General features: G+C 35.0%; 1 protein-coding gene across 5 annotated transcripts in view; it reads left to right on the forward strand.

Annotated features, from left to right (window-relative positions):
• Positions 1-22,343, forward strand: part of IDE (insulin degrading enzyme) — a 53,759-nt gene that overhangs the window by 26,704 nt on the left and 4,712 nt on the right. For 4 of the 5 annotated variants that reach the window (XM_071439147.1, XM_071439148.1, XM_071439143.1 and 1 more), the window contains exons 13-23: positions 700-822; positions 1,456-1,538; positions 5,579-5,723; positions 8,341-8,451; positions 9,726-9,846; positions 11,370-11,461; positions 13,747-13,858; positions 14,913-15,080; positions 17,774-18,046; positions 19,955-20,016; positions 21,419-21,491. In XM_071439147.1, coding sequence (XP_071295248.1) covers positions 700-822; positions 1,456-1,538; positions 5,579-5,723; positions 8,341-8,451; positions 9,726-9,846; positions 11,370-11,461; positions 13,747-13,858; positions 14,913-15,080; positions 17,774-18,046; positions 19,955-20,016; positions 21,419-21,491 — 1,363 coding nt within the window. Of the gene's footprint in view, positions 1-699; positions 823-1,455; positions 1,539-5,578; positions 5,724-6,244; positions 6,390-8,340; positions 8,452-9,725; positions 9,847-11,369; positions 11,462-13,746; positions 13,859-14,912; positions 15,081-17,773; positions 18,047-19,954; positions 20,017-21,418; positions 21,492-22,343 lie in introns of all 5 variants that reach the window. The other variant, XM_071439144.1, reaches the window with a different exon arrangement.

The raw sequence follows: 22,343 nt of genomic DNA on the forward strand, positions 1-22,343 counted from the left end.
ATGTAGTGGCTGAGTAAAAATGTAAGCATTAACTTTTAAAAACTTAAAACTCTCTATTATATGTTAATGAACTGATCAGTACTTAAAGGAATTTTTAAAAACTCTTCTATGTAACTGTTTCTGAAGTTGATTTTTGCAACATAGAAAGCAAGTATATTTTGCCAGTTAAATGAGATTGTAAAAAATCAAAACTCAAAAAAAAAAGAGGGGGGCAAATCCTTGTCGAAATTTGTTATTGTTCTGATCTTCCAAGAAGAGATGGCTGTAAAATTTGCCTTAGGGCTGAATTGAACCTTCTGAGTGTGCTCTGAACAGACTTTGCATAGGAGCACTTCCTTGAGCTTGACCTTGCCTGTGTTCTTCATTAGAATTCTTAGTTAAGTGTTTGGTTTAATATCTTCATTTATGGTTCACAGTAGCAGAAAATATAAGATATAAACCCACCCTCCTATCTACTATAAACTTTTCAAAATTATTTATCTGTAATCCTCCTTCTAAGAGCAATTCATCCTGCTAATAGCCTACTCCAACTTTTTTTTCCCAGCTATTTCTCTCTTTCCCTATTATCTTAATAATATTTACAAAGAACGTACTGAATACATTTTTAAATCTTTTGTTTTAGTGTAAAATAATTAAGCCCATATATGCTTTAATTAAGCAGAAATTGGCGTAGCTTCATTGTTTCTTCTATTGGTCTAGAAATGGCAAAATGCTGACCTAAATGGGAAATTCAAGCTTCCAATGAAGAATGAGTTTATTCCTACAAACTTTGAGATTTTGCCATTGGAAAAAGATGCAACACAGTATCCTGCCCTTGTCAAGGTAAACTGTCTGTATTTGTCCTGTTGACTGCCTGACCTTCTGGGAAGTTAGAATTTAATTCCTCTATTTTATAAAATATAGATCATCTCATATTTCAAAGTGTAGAAAACAAAAAAGTACAAAACTTGAATATTTAGATACAAAGACAGTAGAAAGTTCATTTTTGCTGAACTTTGGACTGTGACAATTTGTGTTCTTAGGAAAGTGAATCTAGATACAGCTTGAACTCTCTCTGCCCCTTTGAAAGTGTGTCAACAGTTGATAAAAATAGCAGTAGAGCTGTTTATTCAGCAGAAGGGTGACTGCCACTCTTACATATTTTTGACCACTGTTGAGTAAGTTGAGGGTGTAGGGAAGGCTATTGTTTTGTAACTCTGTACAGAAAATGCCTGTGATTGCATGGAAAAAAGAGAGAAGTGTCATTTAGTGATCTCAAAATATAGTGCATATATATTCAATATATTGAATATATCTATAATTCACTATATATATTGAATATAGCAATTCAAGCAGTATGAATTTAAGGGGGATAATTCTAAGTGGTGATTTGAAGTGGTGAAGAAACTTTTTTTAAAGCTGTGGCATATATTGCAGTTAAAAGATGACTTAACCAAACCTCTTTTCTTGACACAGGACACTGCTATGAGCAAACTGTGGTTCAAGCAAGATGACAAGTTTTTTTTGCCAAAAGCTTGTCTCAACTTTGAATTTTTCAGGTATGCAATGTTAAGTATATCACATAAAGTCATCTCCAAAAGTTTCTTATTTATTGGGAATCTGCATTTGTGCAGCAAACACTTTCTTGCACTTCAGAGTCTTTGTCCTTACTTTGAATATGAAATAAGGCTTAGATGCAGGAACTGAGTAGCAAGAAATTTGATGTGCTGCTTCCATATTGAAAGGAAAAGTTTACCTAAAAATACTTTTAAACCACATTTTCTTTTATATTTTATTTGCTATACCTAAAATATACCTGCCAGTAGAACCCACTACATATTGCAATAACACTCTTTAAAAATAATAGTGTATTTTTAAATTAATTACTAAATCACAGCTATTTTAACATGTATTTTCTTAATGAAATGCTATTCTGATAATAGTTTTAGGCTCAAATTCTATTTTCATTTGCATACTGCAAATCAGTTTAAAAAAGTGCTTAAAATTTTGGGATTTTACTTAACTGACACCCATAACTGATAGTACTTTTTTTTTTTTTTTGAAGAGCATTGTCTATATTATCAATGAGTGTTTGATTCTGACCTCAAGATATATGATAAAATAATGTAGTGTTAATTCTGGTCTTGCATGACTTTCATCATAGGAAGATAATCTTTTTTGAGTGAGCATGACAGTGGAACTTCTTTATGTTCCTTTCAAGTAATAAATTTCTAACTTTGGAATTAAAAAAAAGTTTTTAAAGTGCTGTTTTTAAAGTGCAGCTGATTCTGTTTCTCTGAACTACTGAAAGCCAGAAAAAATTCAGGGACTCTCCTTTTGCCTAATTAAGTTACTTGGTGATATTGATGGAAGGGCCATTGTGGGGGCTCCCATAGATGCACTGTTGAATTCTTGTTTTGAGAGAGCACTTGAAATTTTCCTTGCAGGATATTATACAGAGGTTTTTTCAGTGTGTGTCATGTCTTGGTACTGGTTTTGATACTAGTTGGGGAAAATAGGTTGCTTGGGCATTTTCTCTTTTTTGCTTTTTGAAACCACAGACCGGATGTTAGAACTGTTTCAATGTGTGTTAGAACTTCAATGTGTCAGGAAATGGAGAATCAAAATGGGAACTCCCCATCTCTTGTTCAGAGAACAGCAACTGCAGTGCTTTGCCTTCTTTTTCATTCTTGGTGCCTTTCCCTTGTGCTATGTTTGGCCAAAATCCAAAATAGGATTTTACTGATGGACACTGAGTTTACAGTTGTGGTGTTTTTTTTAAATCAATTCAGGTGAACTATAGTGAACTATAATATCTAACAATCTGTGAATGAATAAAAGATAATAATTGGGTTTATGTAGAGCACACAAAGGTGTAAGTGTATGCAATGCACACAGTATCTTAGAATTGTTTGTGTTGGAAGTGACCTTTAAAGGTCCAGTCCAGCCCTCCTGCAGCAAGCAGGGATATCTTATCTAGACCTGTGGAGATGGTATTTCCCAGTTAGATTTGTGCTTTCATCTCAGTGTGCCCTTATAAAAAGCCAAAAGTACTTGAGCTTTAGTGACCATTGTAATGGAATGATTTACCTCTTTCCTCCTAGGAGCAGTTCCAGGTGAGAGCTGGCTTTTTTCCTTAGGGTTGGGAGCAAGGGTTTTTTCCTTTTCCTTAAAAATGAGATGGTAATTGTACATGAGCATGAGCGAGGAGATTCTGACAATATGGGGTACATCACCTCTAAAAGATGTTGTTAGCAGGTTTGTCTAGTTTGGATACTTAAAAGAGGTTCTTGGAGAATCTGTCTCTGTTTGGTCATGGTGATGGTCATTGAAGGACATGGTGAAATGTAGAGTGTTTATTTATGAGACTTGATGGTATCACTCATATCTCATGGGACCAAGTGAACTGGTGAATAAAGCCATCTTTATGACATAGGTTTTCATAAAAAGTCTAAGCCTTAGTTCTAGATCAAAATATGAAGCCTGTGCTGCCTTGTAGTGGATTACAAGAGTTTGTTCACACTGCAGACTGCTTCAGTATGATAAAAAAATCTAGGGGGATTTCTTCTGCCTGCAGCCCTGCTCAACATGAAGCATAAAAAGAATTGTGGTCCAGATGTTGTAGTCGCCATTGCTATGTAGATAAATTAAGAGGAAGTTGATGAGGTTGGTTTCTCCCTTAAATATACAAATTGACAGGAACAGTATGTGTATGAACCTCTTGAAATCACCTTGTTCCAAAACTGAAAAAACCCAGGCATCCTTGTGTTAAAGAAACATCACAGTAAAAACATCTGACACACTCCCCAGCCTAAAAGAGTATGATAACCTTTTGCATTTGTATGAATTGCAACTTAAGAACTCAAGAAGTATCCTTTTTTAGAAGGAAGTGAAACAACCATGTAATGTGGTAATGCTTTGAAACTCAGCACTTCAGTGTTGATTCCAGCTATGTCACTTACAGCTGTTTGAAAGGGGAAAGGACTAGACTTTATGGGGTTTTTTTCAACAATTCAATCATTAGTGATTGAGTTGTTCTACTTCTTTGAGTCTAGTGAAAAAAAGGTAAACTAGAAATAAGCATTTGTTTACAAAACTGTCAAATAATAGGAAGCAACTCCCAGAACAGTGTTGTAATAATTGTTTTCTGTTATTTTTCACTTGAGGATTAATGATCTAGTGGTTTTGATTTTGTTCAAAATTCCCAGTTGGCCTTTGCCAGCTAAGTGAAAATACAGAATTTAAAAGTGATACAGAATAGTAATCACTCAAACTGATTAAGTCTGGGAAAAACGGGAAAGAATTTAATGAGTCTGGAGGAAGGTTTATAGGATTGACCTACATCTCACTTTGAATTTGGTCTTAATTAAAAAATTCAATAGTAATTGGATTTATATCATTTGGCATATTAAAATTGCTCAGTTTTGGGAAATTCTCATTGTAGGGAGAAATGCAAAGACAAGTTCTTTTGTCTTTTTTACTGACCTGTTTGTTTAATCTGGGCTAAGATTTCAGACTATAGCAGGGTCTGCTTCTCAAATACATATATTTGAAGTTATTAATTTAGTTTGTTAAAATATCTTCCTGTGCTTCCTTTTCTTAACCTAAAAGGAAGGAGAAGTTAAAAGCTATGAGGAACCTTCTTAAAAATATCTTTGCCATGTTGTTTTAGTAATCAGTTGGTGTGTTGTGGTCTTGTTTTACTACATTGGTGTTGATACACACAGTGACATACCGTGCTGTATAGATGTAAACATATGTAATAGCCTGAATGTCTGACTGCTTCAGGAAAAAGTCAGGTTTGAATTGTAAGCCATATCCTGACAGCAAATGCTTCACATACTGGTGATCATATCTGTGACATTGATAATGAATTTACATGCACTTCAGAGATTTTACCAATACATATAGTACAAATAACTTGTCTTCTCAAATCTTTAAAACAGACAGGTATTTAACAATTAACATGGTTGAAGCATTACTTGAGTCTTTGAGTTGTATTTCTCTTTTTGAGAAATTTACAAGAGTGTTGTGTATGATCATGTGGTCCTAATGCAACAGTAGGTTTTGGAGAGTTGTTGCCATTGAAAAAATAACACAAAAAATTACAGTAGTAAGAAAATGGATACACAGACTTATCTCCTAAGCTGACCTTGGCATGTACTGCATATTGTTATACCAAAAATTGTTGATCTCCTAATTTTTGTAATAGAAACTGATAGTGTATGAGTATTGATTAATTAATGTTCAGTACATGGATTTTCATTTTGGTCTGTTAAACTATGTTGCTATATTTAGTTTCTTTTACTCCTGGTGAATTCTGACTATGCAGCCAAGTAAATAAAACCTGTCTTGATTTATGAGCATAAATAGAATATCTCTGGGATCTTGAGTGTATTTAGTCATCAAACCATATGCAAGCTAAGTAACACTTTGCAGATGTGTTCATATTTGGCTTCAAAATAGGAGTCCTTCAGAATGGGATCCATCAGCATAAAACCACAGAAAATACTGTTTCCTTCAGATCAAACTTAAAAGGCCAAAAGAAACAGAGAAATAATTTTAAACTGCATATTTTACTTTCAACATTTTCTTCCAGCCCATTTGCTTACGTGGATCCCTTGCATTGTAACATGGCCTATTTGTACCTTGAACTACTCAAAGACTCCCTCAACGAGTATGCATATGCAGCAGAACTAGCTGGCTTGAACTATGATCTCCAAAATACCATCTATGGGATGTATGTAAGTACTCAAGTCAAGGAAAAGCTTAGAGCCTGAAAACTACTTCCACTCATCAACATTTTTATATTGATTTGATGGAAGGACTTTTAAATAAAAAAAATAAAGGCTGTTAGTCCTTTTGATCTTGGTTATTAGCCATCCTTTCTTTGATTTGAATTTTAAGTTGAATTTCATTAAAAGTCTTCAACAGTCTTTTAGTTCACATTAAGCAAATTTTCTTCTTTATTTCTATAAAATTCGTGAAATTAATTAGTTTGTAAGATTTCCTCCATTTAAAAAAAACCCACAACCCTAATCCAAGCTTACATATTTGTTGGTCAGATATCTACTAAAAACGTTCTGGCTGATGGGGTAAAAGACCCCCTTTTCATGCTATTAAATAAATAGTATACTTCTGCTTCCTGTTCGAGAACTACTGATCATGAGGCTGCATATACATACTCTTCAGTCATGTTTCTTCATCCATTACCTTGTCACTGCCTGAGGTATCAAAGCATTTCTTTTGTTTTTCTTTTTGTTAGTCGCTACATTTATGCTGATCCTCTCCATTGCAACATGACATACCTGTTTATCAGGTTATTGAAGGATGATTTAAAAGAGTATACATATGCAGCACGCCTCTCAGGTTTGGTCTATGGCATTGCATCAGGAATGAATGCAATACTTGTAAGTAAGAAAAGAACGCAGGAGGAAATGAAACAGCTTGGGAGTTGTTGAGCTTGGAGAAAACATTGGACTTCTGCATTTCTAAATGAGATGGTTAATGGTTTATTCCTTGCATATATCTCATGAATTAAAGGCAGTGCAAGACTGTATTTTAATCAGTACTGAGTGACCTGTTTAAGATTGCAGTGTCTTGTGAACGTGTGTAGTGCAATTGTTGCATTCTGGTTCACATTTTTACTTGCTTGCATGATAATCTGGAAAGCAGTATTGCTGGTTTCTGTATAAAAATATTAACTCTTCTGTTGAATGAATCCTCAGCTTTACAGACTTTGTTGTAATTATCTAATTCTACTGTAGTGAGCTGTGGAGATGGATTGTGCATGTGTTCATTAGAATGCAATGCTGGATATTTATGCCTTTTTCTTTTGTTTTTATCACATTTTAAAATCTGTTATAAAGAATTGACAATACTTGATAAATACTGGTATTATGATAAATTCTTATTTCTTATTCAGCTTCTCCTATGAGATTTATGATAGGAGATTTTAGTGGTCTCTCTTGAAGTTTGGTTAAAAGCTTTTGTTAACCACCCTTATATGCCAGAATGTGTTTTGAAATTTCCTGGAGAAGTGTTACTTTCCAAAGCATTTCAGCAGAAGAATGTACTCTGTATTGTCTTTACATTTTCTACATGAGAGAGTGCTGCATTTTTTAAAATCAAACACAAATATAATTTCCTGGTTGCATTCACCTGACTTACTGCAAACATGAGGTTATCCTCAGTTTCAAAGCTTGCTGATGTTTGTATGATCAGGGTTAATTCCTCAAAAAAAAAGTTTGTAATTTTCTTAATTTTAAGTCCCAGTTATTTTAAATATTATTTGAGAGCTTGGAATATTATTTTCCATATTGTAAGAAGTTTTGTAATTAATAAGTGTAACTTATTAATGAGTATATTGATGCTTTGAGCAAGGGCAGATGCTACTCTGATAAGTCACCCATGTTGATTGTTTAACTCTGTGGGTTCCTATGCTAATTTAGGATACCAGTCTTTGTCATAAATTTATTTATGATAACTTTGTCTTCAGATCCATTGTTAGCCATGTTTCAGCAACTACAGAACAACATATTCTTCCTACTGAAAAGCAGGAACTCTATATGTTGGTTTGTGTTCTAAAGTTTAGTTTTACTTCTAATTAAACTGCACAAATCAAATCAAATTCCTGGTCAGAGATACCAAATTTTGAAGTTTTTCCCTGAAAAAAACCACTTTTTAATGCCTTTTTGCCTGAGAAATTTTCTATAGTTTGATGAAATCATACAGTCATTTTTAAGTTTTCTTTTATTTTTTAAATGAGCAAGTCTATTTCATTTATACTTTCAAAAATATGTATGATCAGATCAATGTGTCACCACAATTCCAGGATGGCTACCTTGATGTTTTAGCTCAGCAGCATCCTAGTTTTAAGGTGTGCTGCTGTTTATAGCTCCCCTTTTTTGTAGTATTGCTTACTTCCCCTTAAATATTCTTTGATCAACAGCATAGATCTGAATCAAGGATTAAAGTAAATTGGAGAAGTAAATTTTAGAAAGTTGTGAATCCAGACCTCACTACTAAAGTAAGGAAACCTAGATTAAAACCATTTCAGTACTCCAAGTCTCAACACTGTAATCACTAAAAATCTGTATTCTGAGTACAGCTTACTTACACCAACATGAAATTCCATGAATTCTGTGCATTTAGAACTCCTGTGCAAATATGCAATAATGTATTTGTCAGTTACCTTTTGATGGGTAAAGGGATTTAACTTACGAATGATTAAATGTTCTGTAATGGTGAATTTAGCATAAGTATTGAAAAGCACATTGCTCATGGCATTGTACAAGACTTGGTAATGGGTTTATTCTTTTATTTTCCACATTTAAAGCAACTTATGCACTTTTTCCATAGCTCTCTGTAAAAGGTTATAACGACAAGCAACACATCTTGCTCAAGAAGATCATTGAGAAAATGGCTACTTTTGAGATCGATGAAAAGAGATTTGAAATTATCAAGGAAGCGGTAAGCTGCATGAGAAATTCCCATTTTGCAGTAATTGAAAAGTGAATGCATTGACCTGATAGGAGATCTGAGGGCTGACAATCTGTGGAAATAGAGAGTGAAATGCTGCGTTAGTGGGACTTCAGATGGTTTTTTCCTTTTTTGTGGCTGTGAGTTTCTCAGAGTTGTGTATGTAACATTCTTTGGTTAAAAATAACTGGTCCTGGAATCTTTTTTTAGTCAGTCTTTCTTATGATGTATCAAGGAAGCACAGCTTGCTTTGGTAGGAGTAGATATTGAAGTAGGGGGATGGAGGGGAAAGTCTTAGCTTTAAATCCTTTTTGCAATTTGGAAAGGCTGCAGTAGGAATTAGGCATAAGAGAAGTGGGAAATAGATGAAAGGGGAAAGGAAGTGTTGAAAAAGTTAGCAACATTTCTTTTCCCTGGATTTGTCTTGGCTCCTGGGCCTTGATCCTTTGGTGCAGAGGTAACCACCTGGTTTAGTACATGCTGATTTCTAGAAGTTACACCAGCTTGGGAGATTGCAGTTTTCTCCCCATGTCTATGCCAGACAGATGATGGAGATCCCAACTTTGGGCTTCTGTTGGAGCAGACAGAAGGATACATCCTCAGCAACCTGAGGCATGGTCACTTGTGCCCTGAAATGAGTTGCATTTTTCCTACACTGGAAATGCTTACAGCTTGCCAAAACTATTAGTTTGCACTTTCCAGTTTCTCTGGTAGAGGAAAAAGGTTTTGCTTATTTTGTAAAAGCACAGCTGGACTAGAAATGAGTTTTTTTGCAGAAGCTCCCCGGTTCTTCTCTCATACATCCTTTATCCATGCAAAACATCAGAGAATTTTCCAGATGCTCCAGATTTTGTCTAAACAAGTCAGCCAAAGTAGGTGACAGGGAGAAAAATACATTTTCTATTAGCAGTATTCCCCCACCTCGGTCAGTCATTGTAGAAGGTGAATTTCCTGGGTAGAACAACTACCCAGGAAATTTGATCTAAACTCCTGTTTACTGCAGTAATTTAATTTCTAGGCATTAATTTTATGGACAAGTTTGATTTCATGCACATTTCAACCATCTTAATGGTTTCTGCTTAATCCAAAGGCTCAGAAGACTGCATTATTACTAAGGTGATATAACACAATTTTTTAGAGTTCTAACAAGCAAGGGAATGTTCTCAATACCTGAACTGTATCTTTTTGATGTTGAGAGTACAATGTTAATATGTTTAGAAATCTATTTCTGAATTTCTAACTTGCACCTGATTTTTTTGGTTTAGTACATGAGATCACTTAACAACTTCAGGGCTGAACAACCTCACCAGCATGCTATGTATTATCTCCGGCTCCTGATGACTGAAGTTGCTTGGACCAAAGATGAATTAAAAGAAGCTCTAGATGGTATTGTTCTGCCACTTTATTATTTTTTTCCTTATGTTACTTAACTATTGAGGGTACCTGTTTTGGACTCTGCTCACTACTTGAGGGAAGCCCCTGCAGTGCCAGGCCTGAGCTGATGCTGGCTGTGCTGCTCTTGCCCTCCAGTTTCAAGAAAGTAAGAGTAGTTCATGGAAAAGGTCTCAAATGGCAAAACTTGCAGATAAAAGTTCAGGCAAAACTTTACTAACTTTGTGGGTACATGAACCTGGATATATGGTGAATCCAGTACTTAATCAACATTGGTAAAATCATTTGGCTCTCATTGACATCTTACAGGCACACTGGAGTGTATCTGCATTGTACTTCCCAGTGTGCAAACTATTTTGTTTTTTCCGTGATTGGGGAATCCTAGCTTATGTTTCTGTAGATAATAAAGAACTGTAGCTAATAAAGAAAAAAATATGTAGTTTCTGTAGATGATGGCAACAATAATAAAGAACATTGTGGCTCTTAACACACAGTAGGTGCCCCAGTATATTTGAAGGAAGAAGAAATTTTTAATTAAGAGATTTAAGTGAGATTTAAGTGATTTTTCAAGTCCAGATGGAATGGGGTTCTGAGCAATGAGCCTAGTGGATGGTGTCCCTGTCTATGGCAGGGGTGTCAGAACTAGATGATCTTTAAGGTCCCTTTCAACCCACACCATCCTGTGGTAATTCTGTGTTTGTAGAACTGAAGAACTTTTCCCTACCTGTATTTTACTGTGTTGTATTAAAAAGCTGTTCCTGGGACAGTTTGCAAAATGTCTTGTAATATCCTCTTGGAATACACCAACATTCTTTTCAAGAAGAATACTTGACTTTTGTATTTGAGGGGTTGATTCAGAACACATATCCATGAATACCCCATCCAACCATCATTCCTCTTACTCCATTGATTCTATAGGTTAAACTGTATTTTGCACTATGTATGAAAATTGCTTTGCAAGGGCAGGCTGGATAGAATGTGTGTGTGTGTGTTGTGCATGTATCCTCTAGGATACATTGCCAAAATATTTTTCTTGTGTACCCTTTGTTCCAAAGTTAATAGCAAAACACTATATTTGAGTTGAGGTTCTTTTTTTTAGTCTGAATGGTAAATGCAGAGAGTCTTTCTTGAGCATTATAAACTACATGCTGCTTGTTTAGTAAATAACTGAGGCTTTTCCTTGGAACACCACCTGAATGATTGCAAGTGTGTTCTCTGGAGAATGAGTGTTTGTTCACCATGATTGGAAAGGCAGCTTTTTTTAACTTCTTTTTTTTTTCTGAATCTGGGTCAAGACAGCATGTGAATTCTAAGTGAAATAAACTATATGATGAGTGCTGCTATTTAGACCTGGAAGCATTCCAGTGCTGCATTTTTAAGGAGAGATTTCACTTCTTCCTAATGACAGATTTCTCCTCCTCTGAGAAATGCACTGTATCTAATGATGATTTAGGCCTAGGTCCTTCATAATTTAAAAATGCATTTGAGTGATTTAACTGTCTAAATATGTATTGTAGATGTCACCCTTCCCCGTCTCAAGGCCTTCATAGCACAGCTGTTGTCACGGTTACACATTGAAGCTCTTCTCCATGGCAATATAACAAAACAGGTTGGTTTGATACTTTCTTAATAAAACATTTTTTATTTAAAAGCAGCTTAAAAATGAGGCACTAGTTTAATCTTTGCAGATCTCGAAGCAGTTATGCCAAATGTGATTTCATAATTTAACTTTGCACTTTTTTATCTTTATAGGAATAGAAGAGTGTAATTTTTTCCACTTTAGCTTTAGTAGGCTAAGTGCTGCCTCTATATTGCTCTTGGAAATTTAATAAAAACAACTTAGGATTTGAAAGTCTATTTTATTTGAAAGTCTATGTTGCATGTTACTGTGATCAAGCTGCAGAAGGAATGATGTGCTGCAAATCTTGCTTTTTTCTACTGAAAACCTTCAGAATAACTAGCAAAGATTTAAGTATCCAGTATCCTTCCAAATTAAGTAGTTTGCACACAGGTAAAGAGGCATGGCAGACCATGAAAAAGTCAAGTGTCTGCTCTCAGGGGAGTGAAACTCAGAAAACATTTGTTTTGTCTTCCTTTAAAATAGTAACACTTTGTATTTGCATGTGAAGTCATAAGAAATACTTTAATATATGTACCAATTCAAATTTTAGTACTTTTTTTGTATGCTTTTGTGTTCTTTTTTCATAAGGCTTGTTTACAATATTTTGTGTTAGAACAGCTCTGGGATAGTTTACTAGCAAGGGCTGTAATAGACAATGCTTGTGACTGCTGAGTGTATGGAGGAGAAAGTTAATTTGTAAAGTGGGAAAAAATAAGAGGAAGGAGCTAATAGCTTGGAGAGACAAACTTTTCTTTGTCAAGAATGTCTCTAAAGTATTTGTTAAAAATTTTTATAGAGTGTTCTTCTCGCAGAGAAATTTAAAAATAGTCTCTTTTTCCTTCCTTATTCCTTGCATGTTTGTATACAAAAGTCAGTTGCTTCTGGAAATAGAACTGAATGCCCAGAAGTTTTTAGTTTTCCATGATGATGCAGTTCTGTCAGAGATGTGTATTCTTTACTTGGCATAATGGGTGGCTATTGAAAGTCCTACAGCTAAAGAACTGGGAAGGATGTCCTGGTATACCCATAGCTGTGTAGTGTTTAGAAATTATCTGCAGACCTCCCTCAATAGAAAGTAGAAAAAGTTGTCTGTCCTTCAGTACCCATGATGTGATAATCACTGATAAAACTCAGCAATTTTAACCTGGACCTAAGAAATTTCTCCAACTAAAATAAATCAAAATTTACATTGTCTTGTGAACCCTTTCAATCATGAAAAAATTTTTCAGTGAATCTGGACTTGAAAAGATAGATTTATATAGCTGCTTGAAATTCCTATTTTTTTTTAAATTCATTCTGATGCTTGGGCTTTTTTGACAATTTCTTTTATTTATTTGCTGTAAGTGGATGAGAAGTAAACTAATCCTGTTCAGAACATCTATCTGAGCAGTCTTGTTGTCAGTATTTTAATATGATGACTTGACTAAAAGAATAAATAGTCTGTTTCTCTAACTTTTTAAACTGCTATTTTTAGACCTCAAATCTTTGATACTGCATGGAGGTTTTGGATGTGTTGGTAGGGTGTAGGATGTTAAGTTTTCAAACCTTTTGCATGTTTTTTATAAAATCACTTGTGTTGTGAGTTTATGGCAATGCAGAATGAGAGATTTTAGCTTTCAGCCAAAACTACTTAGCAAGTTCCTATAATTTCCAGTGTGCAGGCTACAAGAACACATAACTCTTAAGAGGTGAAGCTATTGAGGTTAAATCCTTGAATGAAAGTAATGACTTTGGATTTTTTTCACTCCTTATAGATATTTTTTTTAATTCTTACTGTAATCCATCAAATAAAAGAAAGTATTTGTGCAATGAGTCTTAACACCACCAACACATCAATGAAATGCATCCTTTACCTTAACTATTTGTTTTCTTAAAATTTTCATCTACTGAAAGGCCATTTGCTCTCAGACATACATTTGAGATATCTCATTTTCACTTTGAAAGATGAGCACATCAAGTAGTGGAGGGAAAGTGAAAAAAAAAACCCCATTGAGCTTTAATTTCAGAAGCACTGGGGAGAAGTAGGAGTAGTTAAACATGTAGACAATTTAAACATAAAGAAGACACAAAAAAACTCTTGCCCTCCATACTCCCACTTCCTCTCATGTACTTAACTTCTACTGTATTTGTATTGAATTACAGTATCCCTACTTTATATTTCTGATTTTTTTCTTTTCTCTCACTGCACCATCAGTAATTGGAAAGTCTTACACTGCTGTAAAATACAGAATAACTAATGATCATTAAAAATCCTCTTATGTTTTCTTTTCCAGGCTGCATTAGGAATTATGCAGATGGTTGAGGACACTCTCATTGAGCACGCTCATACAAAGCCACTCCTTCCCAGTCAGCTAGTGAGGTACAGAGAAGTGCAGCTTCCTGACAGTAAGTTAAATGATTGATTTATGATATTTAAGTCACATTAAATTGAGATTCTCCTTGCTCACATTTTAAAATGCATCTTACTGTGTTGCTAGGAGTGTGTTTATAAGTCAAACTTACTTCAAGTTATTCTAAACTTAAAATTCAGAAATATAATTAGGGTGTGGCTTTACTGATAAATTTATGTACTAATACATGATCTTTCTAGCATACTTGACAATTACTTTGATTTCATTTTTAATTTGTGCATGTAAATGGGACTTCTTGGGATGACGGGGATGATCTTTTGGTGACTGCCAACCCAAAGCCACTCTATGATCATACAATTTTGCACTTCACTTCCAAGTCACTTGTTATAATTTATGGAAATAAGAGCCCTGTCCCAGTCTCTGCTACAGAGAGTACATACATTTGAGTAAACACCATTCTTTGAGCATTTCTGAGTATCAGTTGACCATTAAGAATTGCATGTAATGACTCTTTGCAAAAACAAAAAGCTCTTGCACAAATAATTTTTTTTTACTTACACAAATTCTTTTGGTCTTGTATGTTTTTACTTCCATGGTGAAAAAAGTGTTTTTTATGAAAAGGAGGTTCAAGGTATTGCTGGGAGTGGTGACATATATAGCTGTACAGATAAGATAAATTACCCCTAGCTGGTTATCTGTGGAAGCTGCCATATACAAAAGAAGTTGTTGGTATTAAATGCTGAATTATTTTTAATGTTCATAATAATTTCTGGCAGATTGTCTTTAGGAACTGTTTACACAGTTGAGCCAATGCAGAATTTCACTGCAGTTCCAAAAATACTTGCTTGAAGAGACACAGCCAGTTTCAATTTACTCACTAATATTTCCAAGCAGTAACATTTTGATGGTAAAATGATGCATTCTTTTCTTGTCTTATGAAAAGTATGCTCTTAGTGGAAATTCTGCTTTAACAGTCCTAAACCACTTATTATAATTCCATTCTACAAACTTTAGACCATTATGTTTTAATTGTCAACAGTAAGAATGTACACTTGCATGAACTTCCATGTTTTAACTTTGTCTTTTAGGAGGTTGGTTTGTATATCAACAGAGAAATGAAGTTCATAACAACTGTGGCATTGAAATCTATTACCAGACAGACATGCAGAGTACTTCTGAGAATATGTTTTTGGAGCTCTTTTGCCAGATTATCTCGGAGCCGTGCTTCAACACGCTGCGCACCCAGGAGCAGTTGGGTGAGTTCTCAGCAGCGCTGTGTGTGTGCACCCGAGTGCCACGGAGACCTGGGGAGGTGCTCTCTCCCTGCTTGCTGAATGCCATTCAAAGGGCGCTTGGTAAATGCAAATCATCTTAACTGCTGATGACTCAAAGAAATTCTACTGTGCACAGAATCTAAAATAAGAACAAGCAGGCATGATTTTTAAGATGTCTGAAATATCTGAAATCAGCTCCAACTCAAAAAAGTGTGATCACTGTACAGAAAACTTCATGTTAGAATTTGCCAAAAGGAGATTGGATCAGTCCCCTAAATTTCTAGATCTTCTTAAAGAATCAATAGTAGTTTGATGTTTCCTTCTTGTGATCCTACTTCTAGGTGCACTTCAAGATTCATAGAATCACAGAATCATTTAGGTTGGAAAAGACATCTAAAATCACTGAGTCCAACTGTTAAATTGTAAGGCCTATCTTAGAAATACTGCTGTGTGGGTAATGGTAATCTACTGTATTGGTGAAGACCTAAAACATTTCAGGCTTTTTTAGATTATAGCTGTTCACCAGTAAGTACAAATAATTGTTACCTGAACCAGTAAGGCTGAGAACTGGTGAGGTTATTCCAAACAGAGTAAGAAGAAGAGACAGAGACTTTGCATGACAGCTCACATGATTGTAATACTGGTGAGGAGGAGTACAGGTTTTCCAAAGGTGAGAAGCAGACAAATATTTCAGTGTGATGATTGCCAGGGATGTCAGGCAAGATTAGGCTTTTTGTGAGCAACTGGCAGAACCAGCCATACAATATTCATCACAGAGGTTTCAACTACCTGTATCCCTGCTGAAAATAGGATAGACCCAGGTTATTTAACAGGATTTTGAAATGTTCTGGTGGCCGGTTTTGTATAGAAGTTGGAAGTAACAGCTGAAGTGGGGGGGGGGGAACTGAGGAAGAGCTGATTTAGTCCAGCACTTCATAATTACCAAATAATAGAGCTCACAACACTTAGGAGGGGAGACAGTAGAAATATCATCAAAATCCAGTAAATTTCATGGAATTGTTAGTAAGATTTCTGAGAAAGCTTAGGGAAAAAGAAGTTAAAGAGTTAGAAGTTTGCTAAACAGTAGAAGTAGTAACAAGAATTTTTTCAAGAAATGGTTAAGCAGTATGAGAAAGTGGGGGAGAAAAGTTGGCAATGATGGAAAAAAATCAAAGTGTTCAAATCATTAAAATAAAAATGTTGAAATCATCAGAAAATTCAGGATGGCTTACTTAGTTTTCACTTAATAAATACTGGGGAATCAAAGTTCATGTCTTACTTTTGAACAGGAAAATAACAGATTAGTCAGATTAAATTAGAAGTTTTTAAAAAGTTCAAGGTGTGATGAGCTCTGCATTCTATTCCAAAGAATGAAATTAGGAAATCCTGGAATTAGAAGTCTTATAATGGAAAATAAGTATTGGAAAGATAGACACAGCTAAATGCTACATGTTTCTTTTAAAAAAAGGGAAGAGAAAAAGCAGGGAAATTGTAGATCAGTCAGTTTAATTCAAATTCCAGGAAAACATGGAAGAAATTTTCAAGCTAGTTCTAAATTCATAGAAGGTAACTGAGAGACTGTTACTAAAGTACCTAGGTGGAAGAACTACACATTTGGGTACAGGAGTGTGGAAGGTCATGACTGGAGAATAGAGAATAGTTCATTTGGAAAATGGTGTTCTGCAGAGCTCTGCTCTGATCCAGTGTTCCATGCTGTATTCATCAAAATTCTGGATGATGGAAGAGTGAGGGTATTCACTGAATTTTCAGATAATACTAATTTGGGAGAGGCTGCAAGTGTGTGGGAAGGTAGAGTTAGAATTTAAAATTAGTTTGACATTTTGGAAACATGACTTGAATGAAGACAAGATGCAATTTGTTAGGAACAGTTTGGCAGGAACAACCAATGGCACAGATACAAGCCAGGAAGCAACTGGCTAGGTAGCAATTTTGTAGAAAACTCTGCAGGGTACAGTGGATCAGAAGTAGGACATAAATCAGCAGTGTCATGCTGCTGTGTAAAATGCTGGGATATATAAATGGAAACATTCAAGATGCACTCACAGTAATACTCCTAAATTGTTCAGATAAAAACTTTGAAATACTGTAACCAGCTTTGACATGAGCATCAGGAAACCATAAGAAAACTATAAAACAGCATTTAAAAGACTGTTATGTGATAGATTTGCTATTAAAAGGGTAGAGGAAGACTGAAGAGAGGATTAGTTGTTCAGATTAGAAAATCATGCAACAAAAAGGAAGGGAATAATACTTTATCTAACTCGTAAAATGGGAAGTAGTGATCTTACATTACAGCAAAGAGAATTCAGATTGGATGTTATGAAAAAATAGTAAGTTTCTAATATTAAGTCTAATGAAGCACTAGAGTGCAGCTTCATTTCTGGTAACCCGATCCTGATGACAGAATTGCTTTTGTTTTGTCTTAGTGTGCCTCATGTCCTCCTTGCCCCTCCCCTAAATTGATATTGACCTCAGTGAAATAAAGATGTTCTAAAAAAATACAGTGTCACCTTTTGAAAACCTACATTATTTTATTTATAATACAGAATTAAGTTAGCATAAAATTGCCTTCTTGCCAAACATGCTGCATTTGGCAAATTCAATGCTGTGACAAAGGATTTCTTTTCATTTGTGGCTCTTCTTGTTTTGCCAAGGTTACATTGTGTTCAGTGGCCCACGTCGGGCAAATGGCATCCAAGGACTGCGATTTATTATCCAATCTGAAAAGCCACCGCACTATTTAGAGAGCAGAGTTGAAGCATTCTTAAAGACTATGGAGAAATGCATAGAAGACATGACAGAAGAGGCCTTCCAAAAACACATCCAAGCTTTAGCAATTCGTCGTCTAGACAAACCAAAGAAGCTGTCTGCAGAATGTGCTAAATACTGGGGAGAAATCATTTCCCAGCAGTATAACTTTGACAGAGGTAAGACAAATGGTAATTCCTTTAAAATGGAATGCTCTAGTTTGGCTGCATTTGTGACAGTTGAGTGTCATATTCATTTGGGAACAACTTAAACTTTTACACAGCCTATACATAATTTACTGTCTATTTCCCTGTGATGCAGTCAGAAACACACTGACATGCCTCACAGTACACACATTTATATGAACGCTATTTCTCTTTGCATCGTGCAGTTGTTTTGAGGGAGTGCTGACAGAGGCAACAGCAAGTATCTTAACTAACATGCAGTCTGTCTCAGCTTAGAGTGGATTTGAAGGAAACACTAATTTTTTTTGTTTTTTTTTCATCTGTGGTGCTTTGAAGGTTATAGGTTTGTAGGAGACCAAATGAGATCCAGCTTCTAGTATTATTACTGGAAATGGACTGACATTTATTTACTGTGTGGTCCTACACAATATTTAAGTTGTATTTGTTTAAATACTTTAAAAATGTATTTTAAATTAAAAAAACCAAACTGGATGCATTGATAATACAGTTAGACACATTAGTAATACAGTTTCTAACATTAAAAAAAAAAATCATTTTATGTACAGATCAGTTTTTCCTGACAGCTTCATGTCTCGACTCTTATTCACAGCTCTAATTTTCTGTCTTCATGCATAATATGCTTCCTCCATAAAACTCATTCTGTATTCTGTGACTTCTCTTCTGCATTATGTGTACCATATTGGCTTTCCATGATAGCAGATACAGTCTTCTTGCTTCATGATGACTCACTGAGCTGATTAATAATGAAGAGTTTTGACTTGTCATTTAGCTTGGTGTAGAGAGAATAAGAGCTACTGAAAAGTTTAATGCCTGAGCATAAGAAGTGGAATTGAAACTTATCACTTCAAGTATTTTTTTTTGTGTCTGATGAAATAGTGTGGGGTTTTTCAGCCTTAAGTGTTTCTGTTTATACCATAATTGGATCAATAGTATCTCTTTGGAATTTCTGCTAAGTGTAGCCGTATTTTTAATACCTAAATTCTTCTTATTATTTCCCTTGACTTTTATATCTTTAATTCCCCTCTGCCCACTAGTAATTTTATGTCATTAATTATTTTAATATGACTAGAATTTTCAAAATCAGAAATTCATATTCCAGCCTTAAGCAGTGAAAGGATTTTTTGTTTGTACATTTTTAATATTACTACTTTTACTGTTTTCTCCCAAATCTTACCTAATTTTCCAAACTGTATTGTTGATTTTTTTATTTCCTTCCTATAGAACTTCATATTGCTTAGAGCCTGCATTACAGGCTTGTTCACTCTCTGTTCTCTTGCACATATTTCTTCCTTGATCTTCTTGCTAATCCTAAGAAAAGCAAGCACGCCTACAGGAGACCTTCTTGCTTAAGCAGCAGTGATATTAGGTGATTAGTCCATGACAGTTTAATTAATATGAAGGAATGTGGCAACTGAAACACATGGTCCCCAGATATCTTAAAGGTGTGACTACTTCTTAAGGGGTATGTAGGTACCATTCCTTAACATTTCTGTAAAAGTATGTTCTATCATCCTGTTTCCTAACTCTGAAGAAAAGCCATCTATAACCTGCATTAGAAATGTGTAACTGATTTGAAGATAATATACAAGAGCAGGCATATCTATTTTAGCTACTGAATAGCCCAGAGTGCAATCAGTATTCTTCAAACGTGCATTTTTAGTAAGTCAAATCAAGTAGACTCATTGAAGTACAATTTTCTGCCAAGATTCTACTGACACTTTTAGTGAAGCAAGTATTAACTTGAAAGATAACAATGAGAAGCTTTTCATTTGCAGTCAATTACAGCATCTGAATTTGAAAGAAGTATACTTTGTATAAGCAGTGTGCTAATAACCAGCTGTGATCTGCAGACTTACTCTAATTCGTACTGTTGTTGTGCAGATAACATTGAAGTGGCTTATCTAAAGACCCTGACCAAGGATGACATTATACAGTTCTACAAGGTAAGTTAGTCATGCAGCTAAAATGTTACTGAGAATGAGATGGAGGTACAACTGAATCTTGTTTGTGCATGCTCTGAAGGGATATACTGACAGCTGTTCTAGGTAGGTGGTAAAATGGATGCTGGTATCTTTTATTTCCTGAATATTACTTAGTTTAATAGCAACTGTAAAAATTGCACAGAATGATAGGATTTTGTTGTGGCTTTTTCCTTGCTGGCTCTTATTCTTGTTTCATTTAACTTTCCCTTATGGATATAAAATGTGCTGCTCTGTGACCAAGCCTGGCCAAAATTGCACATTTGTTCTTTTATCTTTTTCTTCAACCAATCAGTGATTCGGCTTATTTTATGGGAATGAATTGTGAATGGAACAGATATTTTTAAAGCTTTGTTCACTGTAAAATCAGTAGGGGTTTTTGTTCCTCTAATGGTTAGGCAGAGCAAAGGAACAGCATAATGATGCAGTAAATGTACATTTTAACTCAGATGGATATTCAATGTAAGTGATTCAAATGTGTCCCTGTCCTGTCCGTGTCACCCCCCCACCAGTATAAAAAAAACTTGGGCATCATTCTGTCTGTTTTTTAATGTGTAATAGACGATGGTATTTCACTATACTGCAAAGTGCTCGTGCAGTTTTATTACTTATGGAGTACTGGTAGCTCAGGGAGTTCTCTGGAAAATAAGATCAACTTAATGTCTTCAGAATTCATTCTTGGATGGAAAAATTTCTGCCCGTGAAGAAGCATGGGACATGTGTGTGTTTGTCTACTTTTTTCCTCTCTTGGGCAGAGGGTGTTGTTTAATTTTTTTAATAGTACGATAGCCTACGTGAAGTTATGCAGCAAATGCAAAGTTAGTAAATGGAAATTCAGTTGTTTAATAAATGAGAATTTTTGAATGAGTATGCATATTCTGGGTTTGTAGGAATCTGTACTATTTTGCTTACACCAATGCTCAATACGTGATTATCCAGCATTCCAGAGCAGAAATAACAGGCTAGATTGGATAGTCCAGCTGAATTTAAGTGTGCTCAGGGTGATGTGCTTCCAGGAGGCTGCTAGGGATTGAAAGTTCTGCAGAGATTTTAGGTTGCATTCCTGATACTATGATAGTTAATGGCTGAATTTCTGTTACTTACAGTTTTTCTGAGTTCCAAGCAGTACATGAATTGCTTAACTTGATTGTAAAATAATTCAGAAGTACTGTATGGATGACTTTTATTAATAGTTGAAGACACATCCCAAAATTCATCCCCTGTTTTAAGGTTTAAATTAAAATTAAAATGCTCTTGTTCTTTTTACTGTTTTATAAGTTTTATAGAACTATAAGTTTTATAAAACTTTTACTGTTTTATAAGGAATACTTCCTACACCTGAAGGACTTGATATTTTTTACTGTAGGTGCTGTTGGCAGTAGATGCTCCCAGAAGACACAAGGTATCAGTACATGTCCTTGCAAGGGAAATGGATTCCTGTAAGTATTGTGCTGAATATAATATTTAATCAATTGCTGTTCCAGCAAGTCATAGTTATAGATAGCCATGTTATATCATACAAATGCACTGTAAGAAAAACTTAGCTTTGGAGAAAATATACTTCTTTCAGAGGAAGAAGGTGGGTTTTATCCTAGGTGTACTTCACATGGGTGCTTCAGATTTTTTTGTTGATTTTTTTAGACAAGTTTTTCAGCTTATCAATATTCTGAAGTATATTGATAATAAAAAAATATATATCCTAAAATAGCACTTCTGCTTTCAACAAGATATTTCCAAACAAACATTAAACTTTGTAATAGTCCTACAGGGGATAAAAACCCCCAACCAGCCCAAAATTAGAATGTGCACTTACCAAGCCAGTGTGGGCATTTTTTTGCCAAACTAGCAATGAATGCCCACAATAGTATTCGAGCACCCTCAAAGGGAAAACAAACAAAAACCAAAACCTCTGGGAATGTCAAACATTTTATTTAAACTTAAGAAGGCCAACTTTTATTTAGCTTTTATTTTGAAGTAATATAGATCGGTTGTGCATTCTAAACTGTATTGTTCCATTTTAGAATTCAAGAAGGAAAAGGATAGAAGTGTTTCTGGTTAATAGGAATAAACTGAGAGGAAAAAGGTTCTAAGGTTTTGTTTGCAAATGTTTCACCATTTTATACTGGACTTAAATTCCAACAAACATTTGTTTGCAAAGTCAAAAATATTAAAATCTGGTGTGTGGTACAGAGAGAAGCAGATACTGTGTGCATGTCATGAAAACTCCCTTCTGCCTCAGGACTGATTTTTATGGTAGTGTAGAAATTGTGGCTTTGCAGCTGAGTAAGGAA

The sequence above is a fragment of the Agelaius tricolor genome, unplaced genomic scaffold (genome assembly GCF_023055355.1).
Source record: "Agelaius tricolor isolate 1412-34295 unplaced genomic scaffold, bAgeTri1.0.p SCAF_13, whole genome shotgun sequence".
In the NCBI taxonomy this organism is placed as follows: domain Eukaryota; kingdom Metazoa; phylum Chordata; class Aves; order Passeriformes; family Icteridae; genus Agelaius; species Agelaius tricolor.